This window comes from Dendrobates tinctorius, unplaced genomic scaffold (genome assembly GCF_039654945.1).
Source record: "Dendrobates tinctorius isolate UK_male_01 unplaced genomic scaffold, ASM3965494v1 ptg000032l, whole genome shotgun sequence".
NCBI classification, from domain to species: domain Eukaryota; kingdom Metazoa; phylum Chordata; class Amphibia; order Anura; family Dendrobatidae; genus Dendrobates; species Dendrobates tinctorius.
Window position 1 is genome coordinate 43,235,967 of NW_027361700.1, and position 15,948 is coordinate 43,251,914.

The 15,948-nt window shown below is 43.0% G+C and overlaps 1 protein-coding gene across 1 annotated transcript in view; it reads right to left on the reverse strand.

The window, feature by feature from the left end:
- The window catches only part of ITGA2B (integrin subunit alpha 2b), a 212,119-nt gene that overhangs the window by 176,284 nt on the left and 19,887 nt on the right, over positions 1-15,948 (reverse strand). The window contains exons 4-7 of the mRNA XM_073572841.1: positions 15,560-15,654; positions 5,701-5,872; positions 3,398-3,447; positions 887-932 (exon numbers count right to left, since the gene is read on the reverse strand). Of these exons, the coding sequence (XP_073428942.1) occupies positions 887-932; positions 3,398-3,447; positions 5,701-5,872; positions 15,560-15,654 (363 nt within the window). The remainder of the gene's footprint in view (positions 1-886; positions 933-3,397; positions 3,448-5,700; positions 5,873-15,559; positions 15,655-15,948) is intronic.

Below are 15,948 nucleotides of genomic sequence, written 5' to 3' on the forward strand. Positions count from 1 at the left end.
CAGGAAGGACAAGAGACGTCTATTCCTGACGGAACTTTGCTATGAACTTTTAATGCCTACCATGATGGAGCGAAGCAACACGAAATGCTTGTCAAGGCAAGCTACGGAAGCTATGATCCTATGTGGTATACATTTTCAGGAGCATCCAGAGCCAAGAGAAAAAAAAGAAAGCGTTGTAATATTTGTCCAGCAAAGAAGGAAAGGAAATCTGAGCGTATCTGTACTACTTGTGGACAAAATGTCTGCAAGGAACATTGTTCCAAACAGATAACATATGAAAATTGTTGGGGTCATCAGTAAAGTTGAAAAGGAAAGTTTGACAAGAAATATTCCTGCACCATGCTTATGGCAACTTTTATATAAAAAACGTTTAGACAAAAAAAAATCGATATTGTAAAGAATTATATAGAATGCATATATTGGGCGATTTAAGCCCATGTACTTACTTTTTTGTTGTTTTTTGCACATAATTATAATGTTTTGAAATATTCACATCTTAGGCTGCGTTCCCACTGGCGCTGGGATCCGTCAGGAGGGGATCCGTATTGGATCTGACCTCCTGATAACTCCAGTTAAGGCTGCCAGAATGCCGGGATTCCGCCAGCCTTAGCTGGGGTCACCAGGAGGTCAGATCCATTATGGATCCCCTCCTGGCAGACCCCAGCGCTAGTGGGAATGTATCCTTACTTTGCAATTTTCCATGTTATTCCATGTTATTTGCACACAGGCCTAAAAGGCCCCAGGTATGTGAAAGTGTAGATTTCTATGGTTATGAGTTCTAGGGTTAAGCAATAAGAATAGTCAATTCCCCTATAAACTAGAAAGTAGGCTTGTGTATAATGTGTGTATAAGGTGAGAGGAGAAGCAGGCAAAAGAAAACACTTACCATCAAAAAAGAAGCCAGCCGGAGCTCCAGCTAACAGAGTCCCATCCTGCAGAAGAGTAACCAGGATTACGATGGTGAATAGGTCCAAATCACAATCATTCCCTCTGTTTAAACCAGGCTTTCAGAGACAATTACTTCTGGCTAATGTAATCTTCACGTGCTTCAACGTCAGAGCAGTGACGTCAATGAGAACAGTGTAAGGCTAAGTGCACACGTTGCAGAAAATTTCGGTTTTGATGCGTTTTTTATGCGTTTTTTTCCGCAGCGGTTACAAAACGCATGGAAGAAGCCAAAACCGCGGAAAAATCCACAAAATTAATGTGCATGCTGCGGTTTTTTACCGCGATGCGGTTTTTTCGCGGTAAAAAACGCATCAATGTGCACAAAAAGTGCAAAATGCATAGAAATGACTGTGAAGCTTATTTTTAGCGGTTTTATAGTGGTTTTATAGTGAAAACTGGGGTAAAAACCGCTAAAAAAGCGCTGTGTGTGAACACAGCCTAATGCCGAATTTCTCAGCTCCTAAGCCCATTCCATATACCCGCACCGAGTCCATAAAGTAATACTACATGATAGAGTGAGAAGGGAAGGAGTTTCGCCATGCAATACGGATGGCTGCTGTGTTAAGCAGCTGACAAAGGCCTGTAGCTACAGTGATCTGAGATAACTCCTATCGCTGCAGCTAAAAGGGATTTTTACACTTTTGGAAAACCCCTATTCCTTGATTTCACATTGTTGAAAAACAATCCAAAACTTTGCTATACTCACTCTCTGGCCGGGGTCAGACTTGCGTGTGTAATGCGAGAAACTTGCGCGAGTCTCTCCTATCAATACCCGGCACTGTCGCCGGCACTCAGGACCGGAGTGTGCGGATGCATAGAAATACATGCAGCCGCACATTCTGGTCCCGAGTGCCGGACGGCAGTGCCGGGTGTTGATGCGAGTTTCTCGCATTACACACCAAGTGTGACCCTGCCTTCTCACTGAGTCTCTACTGCTGCCAGGGTCGAACTGGCCCACCGGAGAACCGGAGGATTCTCCGGTGGGCCCAGACACTGACACCTACTGGCATATTGGCCAGCAGCTACCTAGGGGCCCCACTGCTCCAGGGGCCCCCAGCCAGTGGTGTGTCACTAATAGCGGCACACCCAGCTGCTATGAAGTCCCTGAGTCAAGGGGGGGCCCTCTCGGTGCCAGCAGAGCAGCAGTTGTAGACAGGAGCCTATCCCCGCTGCTAAAGAGAAATGAATATTCATGCTTCCCCATGCCCCTATGGGCATGAAGAGGAGTGAATACCATTTCACTTTATAGGGAATCTGTCACCACATTTTTGGCCTATGAGATGCGGCCACCACCATTAGGGGCTTATCTACAGCATTCTGTAATGCTGTAGATAAGCCCCGAATGTAACCTGTAACCTTACTTCAGCCGTGGCTCCTGCGCAGGTGTACTTTATCTGCCCTGTTGATGGCAGAATAAAGTACTCCGGTGCCTGCGCACTGCAGTACTTTACTCTGCCCTCAACAGGGCAGATACAATACGCTTGCGCTGGAGCCGCGGCAGAAGAAAGAAGGAGGATGTCATTGCTAGAAGATGGGAGGCGCCGGACCGAACGGCGACACCTATCGGATCGGACCGCCCCCCAGGTGAGTATAATATAACTCGTTTTTCTTATCTTTCAGGTTACATTGGGGGCTTATCTACAGCTTATCTGTTTTCTTTTAAAACAAACTACAGTCGGGGACAGGGGTTTTTTGAAACCGGGAAACCACTTTAATTTCTTAAATGCTGCGGTAAATACACACTCAGCATCTAAGTAGATCGACATAGGGGGTGGGCCAATGGCCTGTCACAGTAGACGGGGCTTCAAAAGAGATTGCAAAATATATAAAACACTAGAATAAACTGCAAATATTTGGGCCTCAGAATATGGCATTAAAAATACTTTGCTTTTCATTTTAATGATGTAAACTATAAAAAAAAAATGTTTAGTATTGCCATAATTGGGCAGACCTGCAAAATTAAGAGGATTTTTTCTGGTTCACCTCCAAAATATATTTTTTCCCATTTTTAATACATTATATAATAAGTTGAGCAGTGTCATTAAAAAATAGCTCATTTCCACACAGAAAAACCTCAGATGGCTACGTAGATGGAAAAATATAACAATTATGGCTCTTTGAAGACAGGGATGCAAAACTAGAGGGAAGAAAAAAAAAGTAAAATTGTTTGATCATGAAGGAGTTAATACAATGGTGCCGTGGAATTGATAGTGACGAAAGGAAGACTTTAGCATAACCGATAAACTGTTGGGGGGAGACAGTGATGTATGACAAAGGAACGAAAAAGACACTAGTATTTGGGCATCCATGTGTCATGCTCTGACCCCATGCACCGCACCAGGCATAGAATATTAGCAGATATATACTGCATTTGAATTTATTGCTTGTTTTTCACAGATCTGCCTAATTAGTTGGAGCTGTGAAATAATAAATCTTCACGATAACTCACCTTGCTTATTTCTGCGCTAAACCCGAGCTCACAGTCGCGTGTATCATTCACTGTGGGATGAAAGGACAATGTATGTATGAGGACATGCTGCAACTTTCCATACATTGTAAATGGTGACAGTTATGTAGTTCCCATCAATTATCTGCAGGTGGCGCTCTCTTACATCAGTCAGAACATCCAGCTATGACATATAAGGCCGTGTGCCCATAATGAATTTTTGACGCTGTTTATTCTCGCTGCATCAAAGATGCTTCATCTTACAGCTCCAGCAAAGTGGATGGGATGTATAGAATCTCCTGCCCACGGTGCTTCTTTTTTACTCAGTGTAAACTGACCTGCAAGTTTCAAACCCACATGTCAGTTTCTCTTGCGGGTACGCTGAGTTTTATTTGCAGATTTTTCCCGTAGACTTGTATTAGGTGCAGAAAATCCACAGGTGAAAAATGCTTATGCTTTAGCGTGTGTCCACTGCGGAAAACCACCAAAACCGTGAGTAACTTGACCATAACAATATCAACAAAGTTTTGTCAAAGCCAAATACCAGGAATTATCAAAATAATGCCAGCTTTATTTAAAACGTGCGATACCAACAAGAGATAAAAACTGCAGCGTCAAAAACGTGATAAAAACACACAAAAACACAATAAAAAACCGCAAGTAACCTAATTTACTTAAGAGGTACAACATCAAAAGCTCAACGTGGGAACATAGCCTAAAGTTGTCTGATTCTAAGGCTATGTTCCCATGATGACTATTTGGTGAGTTTTTTTTTATTTTTTACACATATTAGGTAAACTGGCTTTGAAAATTTTTTTATTATACAGTCATGTGGAGTTTCCAGATGTTTCTTGTGCTTTTCTGTAGCATTTTTAACCTGTGGATTCTCCACATCTAATGGAATTCTATGGGGAAGAAAAACTCGGCGCACCTGCAAGAGAAATTGACATGTTGCGGATTTCAAACAACGCGGGTCAGTTTACACTGTGTAAAATGAAAGAACAATGGACATGAGATTTTTAGAAATCCCATCCACTCTGCTGGAAGTGTAAGACGCTGCGTTTTTGGTGCAGAGAAAATACTCAGCATCAAAAACTCAAAAAAATTGTGGGAAGTGAACCTACAAAGGAAAATCTATTCCAGAAACTACATCTAAACAACATTTTACAACATGCCATGGTAAAATCTATATAAAGAAACTTTGGAAATATTTTACTTAACTTGTACAGATTTTGTATCAAACAATCTTTACTTTTAAAGGGCAACTATTGTCAGAAACCTATTGTTTAATTCAGGAGGGGGGGGTTACATTTTTTTATACACTTTGGAATAGTTTTTTCATATCACAAACTTTAAGAATGAAAAGTAAAATGAGTAATCTTGCAACTTTCCCATTGGCCTCTGGGGCTGTTTTAGGAGTTTACTGCAGTTTATGTATCAGCAGAGGCAGGACTGCACTGACAGGTAACCCTTCTATACAGAATCCCCCTATCACCATAGGTGATGTCACACTTCCCCCTGCTTCCCTCCATTCGAAATAATCTCGGCACAAGCTTATCATCAGATGCTTCAGCAGAAAATGTTGGGGTCACAGTCTTTTTTATTATGGTTAACGTACATGTGTTGTTTCCTGAAACAACGTGAAGTTAAGAGTCTAAAATAGATCAAGTGGCCAGTGTGAAAATTGCAAGATTTCTATTTTTCATTTAATACAGATTAAAAAATGAAAAAAAAAAACATTGTAGAAAAAAATACAATACAGATCTGTATTTTGTATTGTGTACGTTAGGAGTTCTGATACTATGCATATGGAGAAAAAGACATATTCCCATCTCCACAAGATAAAGGGATAAGTGCAGATACCTCCAATAGAGTCTGCATTTATCTTGAAAATGGAGACGTGTTGCTCACATCTGTAATGGAGAGGAGGCTGCGCATGCTTGGCTCTCTCTATTCACTTGTATGGGAGGAACTCCAAAACAATTGAATTAGGAAATCTGCAGGAGTGCAGCCTCCTCTCCATTTGCAGACAACGCGACAAAGCTATATTTTTGAGACAAAAAGCCTGCATTTATTATATATTGTTTATATGACTTACATGTACCAAATATAATAAACACTTCAAAATTAGCACAAATGTAGAGCAAAAATATTTTTAAAGTTACTAAACTTTACTCTTTTAAGCGTTTAATTAATGTTATGAGGTTATGACTTATGACACTTTACTAAGGATACTACAGCAAGGACAAGGAATTGCTGAAAAAACATGTAACGTAGATCATGCTATGGAGGACTATCAGCCATACTAAAACTCGTCAGAGTGTAGGTGTGCTCTACTTTCAGCTCTCGACATGGAGCAAATTCGTAGCTGTTCTTCAGATCCGTAGTCAGGTAACAGGCCCCAGTAGGAGTTTTGCCAGACTGATTAAAATGATTTGTACTAAGCTGGAATGTAAAATGCTGAAAGGGGGCACACGCCTGTAAAGAGAAAGTGAGAAAATATCTTAAGATATACAGATATTTACTGTAGCACAGACATTTGGTTGGATTTACATACTCAAAATCCTACCACAATGAAAGACGTCCCAAAATTTTTTTACTTTTATTTTTTTTATAAACCCACAGGCATAATATTTTTCCCATAAACAGGCTTTTCCTATTCTTGTTGCATGCTTGCATTAAAGGAGTTTTAGTACCAAGTATTATAAAGGCATATCATTACGATATGCCATTATCTTCTGGGATGCCAGAGGTTGGACCCAGTGGGGTACCCCCAATGGCGGCAGGCCACACGACTGCTATGTGGCCCCTAGGGGTGAGGGGGTCCGCCGGAGTCAGACCGCCACAGCTGTGCAAGGGGCAGACATACCACATGTGCGGCCGGTGCGGCTGCACCGAGGCCCAGACTCTCCTGGTGGCCCCTGCACGGCGGCTAATAATGAGGGCAATCTTGCCTGTTTAGCCCTTGGCCAGATTGCCCTCATGAGTGGTGGGCAGGGAGACATCCCTGCAGCTCTGCTGCCTACAAGAGAAAATGGCAGTGGATTCGCCCTGCTTCCTGCACGCGCTTCCTGTCTCACACAGCAGTCAGTGGCGCGGTTGGATGACATCATCATTCAGCACAGCTGCCCCTGTGCCAGTGAGATGAAGCTGCCAGCGACGGTGATGCTGTGGCTGCGGGAGAGCGTGCAGAGGGATGAGAGGTGCTGAGTGTGTGTGTGTACGTACATGTGTGTTTGTGTGTAGAGATGAGAGGTAGTGTGTGTGCGTGCGTGCATGCATACATGAATGCGTGCGTAACACTGCAGGGGAACATGCAGAGAAGTGAATGGTGCTGTATGTGTCTGTGTGTAGGTGGAGGAGAGGGCAATGAAGGGGTGATGGGGAGAAGGCAATGATGGGGGTGATGGGGAGAAGGCAATTATGGGGGTGATGGGGAGAAGGTTAATCAAAAACCAAGTCCAAAAGTAAATTAGTTATGCAATAGTTAGTGATGCTCACTCAGAGCATCAGATATGGCGCCTGGTTGCAGGTATTGGATATGGCGCCATATTTTTGGTGCTCTGTGTGAGCATAAAAAGACTATCATGTGCCTCCTGAGGAACTCCTTTTGTGGGAGGGAAACATGTCGAGGCGAGGCGAAACTGAATCTGCATTAAGCTAAGTTTCAATCTATGTTTTGGGCATAGTGCAATATGAGGGTATATAGCAATATCAGTTGTGCTGACATCTATCTATGTATATGGGAGCTAATGTGATTTCAATCTGGAGTGGGAATTTCATAGAGACTCCTAGGAATACTAATCCCTGTATTTATTAAAGGAGATTTAATACTATATGCTTTTTTCCTATGAGGGAGTCTCCATTTTGGCACCATTGATTTTTTTATCTGTGTCTTTACCTTTAGAGCTTTCATACACGATAGCCCTCATTTAATGTAGTTGTCGGATAAGATTAGGAGGGTACTGGTCAACAGTCCATTTTAAATCCCTACATACTCTATTGGCCCTGTCTTTTCTCCCTGTGAGTATAGAGTAATTTTCATATTCAAAAGGGTGATATTAGGGTCATTAAGGGACAGCCGACGCGGAGCGGGGGCACCAGTACAAATCAGGGTGAAAAAGCTCCGCTGGTAGGCAGGGACTGTTTAAATAGGGAATCCAGTTAGAGAATTTCCCTCCTGTTTCTTCCCAAAAGTAAAAAAAATTTTGGTTACTGGTTGTACCCCTCTTCACATAAGTTTTGGTGGTCTGTGATAATGGATTTTCACTGGAACGATATATACATTTTTTGGACTGTTTCTATTTAATTAGGCTAGCTTCACACTAGCATTTTGAGCCGCAGCGCACGGCTGCCGCTAAGCCCCGCCCCCTGCGGTCATCTCCGCCTAGTATCGCACACTGCTGCAAGCGATCTGCACACCCTATCTTTAGCATAGGGAGCGCTGACCGTGCGCTAGTAGAATTTTGCATGTGCTGCGCCCTTTTGACGGTGCGCCGGTGTGCGCCGAACGCACCAAGTTGCATTTTGGTGCGCTCGGAGCACCGTCAAAAGGGCGCAGCGCACGCAAAATTCTACTAGCACACGGTCAGCGCACGGTCTGCGCACCCTATAAAGATAGGGTGTGCAGATCGCATGCAGCCGTGTGCGATACTAGGCGGAGATGACCGGAGGGGGCAGGGCTGCAGCCCAAAACGCTAGTGTGAAGCTAGCCTTAACCAGGTAGCTTATTTATTTAACATGTCTTTTTGATTGTTTGTGTTGGTATTCATCCTGAGAACAGTATTCAACAGGGTGAGTAGGGACAGCCACTGTGGAGCGGGGGCGCCATTTGCGTCACAAGAGGGTGTCAACCTCCGCTGTCAGGTAGGGGGCATTATAGGGCTTATTAAGGATATAGGCTATCCATCCCCCCTATCCTAGACTCTTTTTTCCAACACGTTGATTATAGTTGGAGATTGATCAGCATTTAGTTGCTTGTTATTTTTCTTCGGATGTTCTATGGTTTTATAATAACTAATAAAATATATACATTTTAGAAAATTAGTTTTTTGATGGGGAGAAGGCAATGATGGGGTGGTGGGGGAGAAAGCAGTGATGGGGGTGGTGGAAAGGGCAATAATGGGGGGTGGGGGAGGAGGAAATGATGGAGGTGGTGGAATGAGCAATGATGGTGGTGGGGGAGAAGGCAATGATGGAGGTGGTGAAAAGGACAATGATATTGGTCAAAAGGGCAATAATGGGGTGGTGGGGAGGAGGAAATGATGGAGGTGGTGGAATGAGCAATGATGGGGATGTGGGGGAGGAGGAAATGATGGACATGGTGGAATGGGCAATGATGGGGGTGGTGGGGGAAAAGGCAATGATGGTGGTAGTGGAAAGGTCAATGATGGTGGAAAGGGCAATAATGGGGGTGATAGGGGAGGAGGAAATGATGGAGGTGGTGGAATGGGCAAAAATGAGGGTGGTGGGGGAGAAGGCAATGATGGAGGTGGTGGAATGGGCAATGATGGGGTGGTGGGGGAGAAGGCAATGATGGGAGTGAGGGAGAGGACAATAATGGGATGCGGGGGGAAGAGGACAATGAGGGGTTTGGGGGATTGGGAAGGGAGGAAGAGGGATTTATAATGGATTTAGGAACAGGGGGAGGTGGAGGAAGATGTTATTATCGCTTATTATGTTTAACACAGTCCTTTAGAATATAGTGTACTCCCTTATTATGCATAGCACAGCCCCTCATTATTGAGTGTACTCACTTATTATGTACTGTATAGCAGTCCCTTAGTATATAGTGTACTCGCTTATTATGTATAGTGCCATCCCTCAGTATATAGTGTAGTAACTTTTTATGTATAGCACAGTTCCTTAGTATACAGTGTACTCACTTATTATGTCTAACACAGTCCCTTAGTATATAGTGTACTCACTTATTATGTATAACACCATCCTTAGTTACATAGTTTCCACTTTTATCATGTATAACACCATCCCTTATTACACACCATCCTCTCTAGTTATATATTGTGCCGTCCCTTATTATATAGCTTCCTCTGCTGTTATGTACAGTGCTGTCTCTTACATAGTGTATTCTTGTTATTTTTGTTATTCAAAGCACTCTCTTTTATTACATAATCCGCTCTCTTGTTAAATATAAAATGACTGCTGATGGAGGAGCCGGTGACCAGACTAACACTCCATCATCTTCTCCATTAGAAAGAAGCTTTCCCGTGCTCCATCAGCCATCACTGCATTATATATCTAACAAGAGAGGATGGTATATAATAAAAAATAGGGCTCTATATAATCCAGTATGCATGGGACAGTGCTGTACATAGCAAGAGACAGCACTGTATAAGGGACAGCAATATACATAATGAAGGAGACAATGTAATATACTGTATATACATGTATGTGTGTGTGGATATATATATATATATATATATATATATATATATAAATATACACTCCCTGACATAAGTTATGTCGCTTATCCATGTTATGTAAATAAAAGCTTATAACCTGACGTTAAATTCATCTATTGGTTGTATAAATTATTCTTTTGAAAGCTGAAACCCTCCGAAATGTGGTTTAGGTTAAGAAAATAAATTGGAATCAATGCAGAAATATTGATCATTTAATGGACACAGAATGGTCAGATTTTGGCAAGACAAAAGTTGTGTCGCCTGGTTATATAATGCACCCAATCCTAGTTTACATCCTCACCTGTGCTCAGTAAATGATCGGTTAATTAGTGGGTGTGTATAAAAGGAAACCCAGCACCCCAGACCTTCACTTGAGCTGCAACTTGAGCTCTGACAATATGCCAAAAATCCACCCTGTGACCAAAGCCTGGAATATCAAGAGGCTGAATACCAGATCCACTGCAGAGGTGGCGGGCACCATTAATGTGTCTCAGCATCAAGTACAAAGAGTTAAAAAAAGACTCGAAAAGACTGGAGATGTGTTTGACAAGCCCAGGTCCGGCAGACCCCACAAGACAACTGCTCAGGAGGAACGTTTGTTGGCTAGAAAATCCAAAGCAAGCCCCTCTTCCACTGCAGCAGAGCTCCAACAGGTCTGGTCACCTCAAGTCCCTGTGTCAACTAGAACAGTTTGTAGGATTCTGTCTCAAAATGGCTTCCATGGTCAAATCAGTGTCCAGAAGCCAGCACTAACAAAAGGCAAATAAAAAACCATGTGGCATTTGCAAAGTCCCACAACCTGCTAAACAGATGGACGCTGGAAAAGTGGCAGAAGGTGAATTTCTTAGATGAACCTTCAGTAGAATTACACCAAAGCCGCCGCAAATACTGCAGGAGACCTACTGGAGCTCATATGGATCCAAAATACACCCAGAAAACAGTTAAATTTGGTGGTGGTAAGATCATGGTCTGGGGTTACATTCAGCATGGGGGTGTGCGAAACATTTGCAAGGTGGAAGGCAATATCAATAGCCTACAATATCACGAAGTATTAGCTACCTCTTATATTCCAAATCAGAAAAGGGGTCTGGGAGGCATGTAAGACTGCATTCTTTGCTATGCCTGATGACTTCATTAATAAATTGTATGAATCATTGTTGAACCACATGGATGCAGTCCTTAAAGCTCATGGAAGTCACACAAAATATTAAATAAGACTCTAATAGCACCACAACTTCATTCACCAATGTTATGCAACATATATTTGTATTTTAAGTTAATTATTTGTTTGAATATCACATTACTTTCTGTGGCCAACAAAACTTTTGTCTTGCCAAAATCTGACCATTCTGTGTCCATTAAATGATCAATATTTCTGCATTCATGGCAATTTATTTGCTTAACCTAAGCCACATTTTGGGGGGTTTCAGCTTTCAAAACAATAATTTATAAACCAATAGATGAATTTAACATCAGGTTATAAGCTTTTATTTACATAACATGGATAAGCGACATAACTTCTGTCAGGGAGTGTATATATTTATATCTGAAAAACAAAAAAATGGAGTTGAAAAGTCCCACAAAGCATTGCAACATCTAAACAGACTTTTATTGAAACAGAATCACATATAAATATATCAATCAGTAAACACTAATATTGCACATACAGAGAGGAAATATGGAGGAGACACGAAGGTAAGCTGGGGTGAGAAGGGAAAGCTAAATACATCCTAAGGGAAATGAATAAGAATGACATCTATTAATCCATAGTGCCCAAAGGCTTAAGGCCCCGTCACACTAAGCGACTTACCAGCGATCCCGACAGCGATATCAACGTGTCAGGATCGCTGGTTAATCGCTACATGATCGCTGGTGAGCTGTCAAACAGACAGCTTCACCAGCGATTAGCACAGCGACACCGCGCATGCGGCATCGCTGTGTTCAGCGCTGATTCATGTCAAAAATAGAATTAAAATAAAAAATATTGTTATTCTCACCTTCCGACATCCCACGCAGCATTCCCGCCTCTCTCCACACTCCGGTCCCAGTAATCCTTTGCGAGAATTACCGCGATGACGTCCGTTCTCGCGGGATCGCGAAGTCTCGCGGTCATTCTTGCAAAGGATTACTGGGACCGGAGCGTGGAGAGAGGCGGGAATGCTGCGCAGGACGTGGAAGGTGAGAATAACAATATTTTTTATTTTTTTATTATTATTTTATCGCTGATCGCTGGTCTCCCGCCTGTCACACACAGCGATGCGTGCTGGCCAGCGAGAGATCAGCGACGAAAGAAATGTCCAGAGATTTCCCAGAGCGATCAGCGATACCGGCAGGGGGGCCGGTCGCTGATCGCTGTCACACACAGCGATCTCGCTGGTGAGATCGCTGTTGTGTCACAAAACTTGTGACTCAGCAGCGATCTCGCAAACGAGATCGCTATGTGTGACGGGGCCTTTAGGAGAGCTAAAAACATATAAAGGTGCCAAAAAGCAGTACCCCATATTAACTCCAGCTCATATATTCATTCATTCATGCTTACCCATAAGTCAAAGGGTGGCTTCCCCAACTCGCCCAGCAGCCCCTTGACGTGCGTTTCGCGGTCCAGCTTTCTCAAAAGGGGTCTCATGTCTTCATGTCGCCTCCATATTTCCTCTCTGTATGTGCAATATTAGTATTTACTGATTGATATATTTATATGTGATTCTGTTTCAATGAAAATCTGTTTAGTTGTTACTATGCTTTGTGGGACCTTTCTACGCCATTTTTTTGTTTTTCGTGTTTCTTGGAGTTGTCCTGTTAACCCAGTGATTTTGGGTGTTGATGTTGGGAGAGGAATATTTTTTCACTCTCAGCCGCAATTTAATGTTATGCTTGATGATTATTGTCCTGAGTATATTTATATATACAGTGGGGCAAAAAAGTATTTAGTCAGTCAGCAATTGTGCAAGTTCCACCACTTAAAAAGATGAGAGGCGTCTGTAATTTACATCATAGGTAGACCTCAACTATGGGAGACAAACTGAGAAAAAAAAATCCAGAAAATCACATTGTCTGTTTTTTTTTCCTTTTATTTGCATATTATGGTGGAAAATAAGTATTTGGTCAGAAACAAGCAATCAAGATTTCTGGCTCTCACAGACCTGTAACTTCTTCTTTAAGAGTCTCCTCTTTCCTCCACTCATTACCTGTAGTAATGGCACCAGTTTAGGCTGGGAAGACTGAATCTGCAATAGCCAACCAGCTTGGAGTGAAGAAATCAACTGTGGGAGCAATAATTAGAAAATGGAAGACATACAAGACCACTGATAATCTCCCTCGATCTGGTGCTCCACGCAAAATCCCACCCCGTGGGGTCAGAATGATCACAAGAACAGTGAGCAAAAATCCCAGAACCACGCGGGGGGACCTAGTGAATGAACTGCAGAGAGCTGGGACCAATGTAACAAGGCCTACCATAAGTAACACACTACGCCACCATGGACTCAGATCCTGCAGTGCCAGACGTGTCCCACTGCTTAAGCCTGTACATGTCCGGGCCCATCTGAAGTTTGCTAGAGAGCATTTGGATTATCCAGAGGAGTTTTGGGAGAATGTCCTATGGTCTGATGAAACCAAACTGGAACTGTTTGGTAGAAACACAACTTGTCGTGTTTGGAGGAAAAAGAATACTGAGTTGCATCCATCAAACACCATACCTACTGTAAAGCATGGTGGTGGAAACATCATGCTTTGGGGCTGTTTCTCTGCAAAGGGGCCAGGACGACTGATCCGGGTACATGAAAGAATGAATGGGGCCATGTATCATGAGATTTTGAGTGCAAACCTCCTTCCATCAGCAAGGGCATTGATGATGAAACGTGGCTGGGTCTTTCAACATGACAATGATCCAAAGCACACCGCCAGGGCAACGAAGGAGTGGCTTCGTAAGAAGCATTTCAAGGTCCTGGAGTGGCCTAGCCAGTCTCCAGATCTCAACCCTATAGAAAACCTTTGGAGGGAGTTGAAAGTCCGTGTTGCCAAGCGAAAAGCCAAAAACATCACTGCTCTAGAGGAGATCTGCATGGAGGAATGGGCCAACATACCAACAACAGTGTGTGGCAACCTTGTGAAGACTTACAGAAAACGTTTGACCTCTGTCATTGCCAACAAAGGATATATCACAAAGTATTGAGATGAAATTTTGTTTCTGACCAAATACTTATTTTCCACCATAATATGCAAATAAAAGGAAAAAAAAACAGACAATGTGATTTTCTGGATTTTTTTTTCTCAGTTTGTCTCCCATAGTTGAGGTCTACCTATGATGTAAATTACAGACGCCTCTCATCTTTTTAAGTGGTGGAACTTGCACTATTGCTGACTGACTAAATACTTTTTTGCCCCACTGTACGTAACTTTGTCCCCATAAAAGTAGGGGGCTCAGACACATTTCTTGCACAGGGGCCCTAAGCTGTTAGTGTCCGCCGGTGGGCTGTGCTGTGCCGTGTGCCTTTAATTAAATATGTGCGCCGCCGTCATGCTGTACCTGGCTCCTCCAAACTCCTCCTTTCTAGTCCTGCACTGCTCCCGGCTGAACTCTCTGGCTGGATGTGCATAAGGACGCCACGCCTTCTGGCTGATGTAGCTTTCCAGCCAGAGAGAGCAGTGTAAGCTGGGCCCGGCCGGAAGTAGTTGCACATGTGAGGTCAGCTACCGGCTGTTAGAGGTGGAGTGTGAGGAGCTGAGGCTGTGTGGAGATGCAAGACGGTGAGCTGGGCCCGGCGGTGATTTTTTTGGGGGGGAACTCCATTTAGACTTTTGCTATGGGGCCCCTTCATTTCTATGTACGTCCCTAATGTGCATCCTCCCTCAATACTGTGCTTTCACCTATCATGTTCTCCATATCATGCTTTCCCCCATGTTCTCATACCGTGCTTCCCCCCTATGTTCTCCATACCATTCTCCCCTCCATGTTCTCCAACTGTGCTCCCCCCACCACCACCACCATCACCGTCAAGCTGCATCTTCGGCTCTGCAAGCACTTACCTGCTCCAGGATCTGGCTTCATCTCCTCATCCAAGAGAATTGGGCCAATTATACTAAACACAATCTGATAACAGTGTGATCAGAGTGTGACATGATTCTCTTTGACGACAAGATGAAGAAAAAAATGTTCCATCATCTCTATTGTGTCAGTGCTTGGAAATCGGACTGCACTCAGATGTCTTTCCAGCGCAGTCCAATAGTTCCACGGACTCATTGACTTGCATGGCCAATTGGGATTCAAATATCAAATCAAATCAAATATCAAATCAAATTCTGGCTTGCTGTGATTTTTCCTTGGACAGACTCTGTCTGAGGAAAAAATCGGACATGCGCATGGCTCTATAGATTAACACTGGCCCGAATGTGTTCCAAAGTTTTGTCAGATCACACCCAGACTATAAATACGGTCACCTGCCCTAAGGATAGGTCATCAATATCTTAAGCCTGGAAAGCCCCTTTATGTGCATGTCTGAGTAGTTACTTCCACTAATTGATATTCCAAGCTACAGCAGCAAAACAATTCAATTAATTCACATCTGCTACTAATGGTAAGACAGACTTTGTTGCGGTCTTGTGGGCATCGGCCCAGCATCAAACATCAAGCATCTCTCGCTCAGTAGAAAAAAACTCTGATGTTTCAATAACTTGATCTGCATATACTAAATTCCTGACGATTCTATACCTCAATTAATATATATCAAGTATTATGCACTCATACCAGAATAATATTGTTCCATGTTCTCACGGTTGCTCCAAGCCATTGGTTAGACTTAAAAACCTGTACTACTTCATTGCTGGTGTCATATATGTCACCTATGGGAGAGATACAACAATGTAAGTTTAGCAAGGTCCTGTACACAGACTGCGAGTGTCAGGGAGCAGTACCAGGTCACCCACAGACTTCTACAGAGTACAGACCCATGCTGTACCTCTGAAAAAGGATGGAAGTGTTGTCAATATTTACCCTAAAAGATGTGTATTGTTGCAATGTATTTTATGTGCGCCACATTTAGTAATGTGTGTTATTAGTTATAGATTGTATTCTGTCCAGCAGTATCGTTCTATTAGGGATAGTTAGGGTTAATAGTTGGGATTAGCCCAGATTGG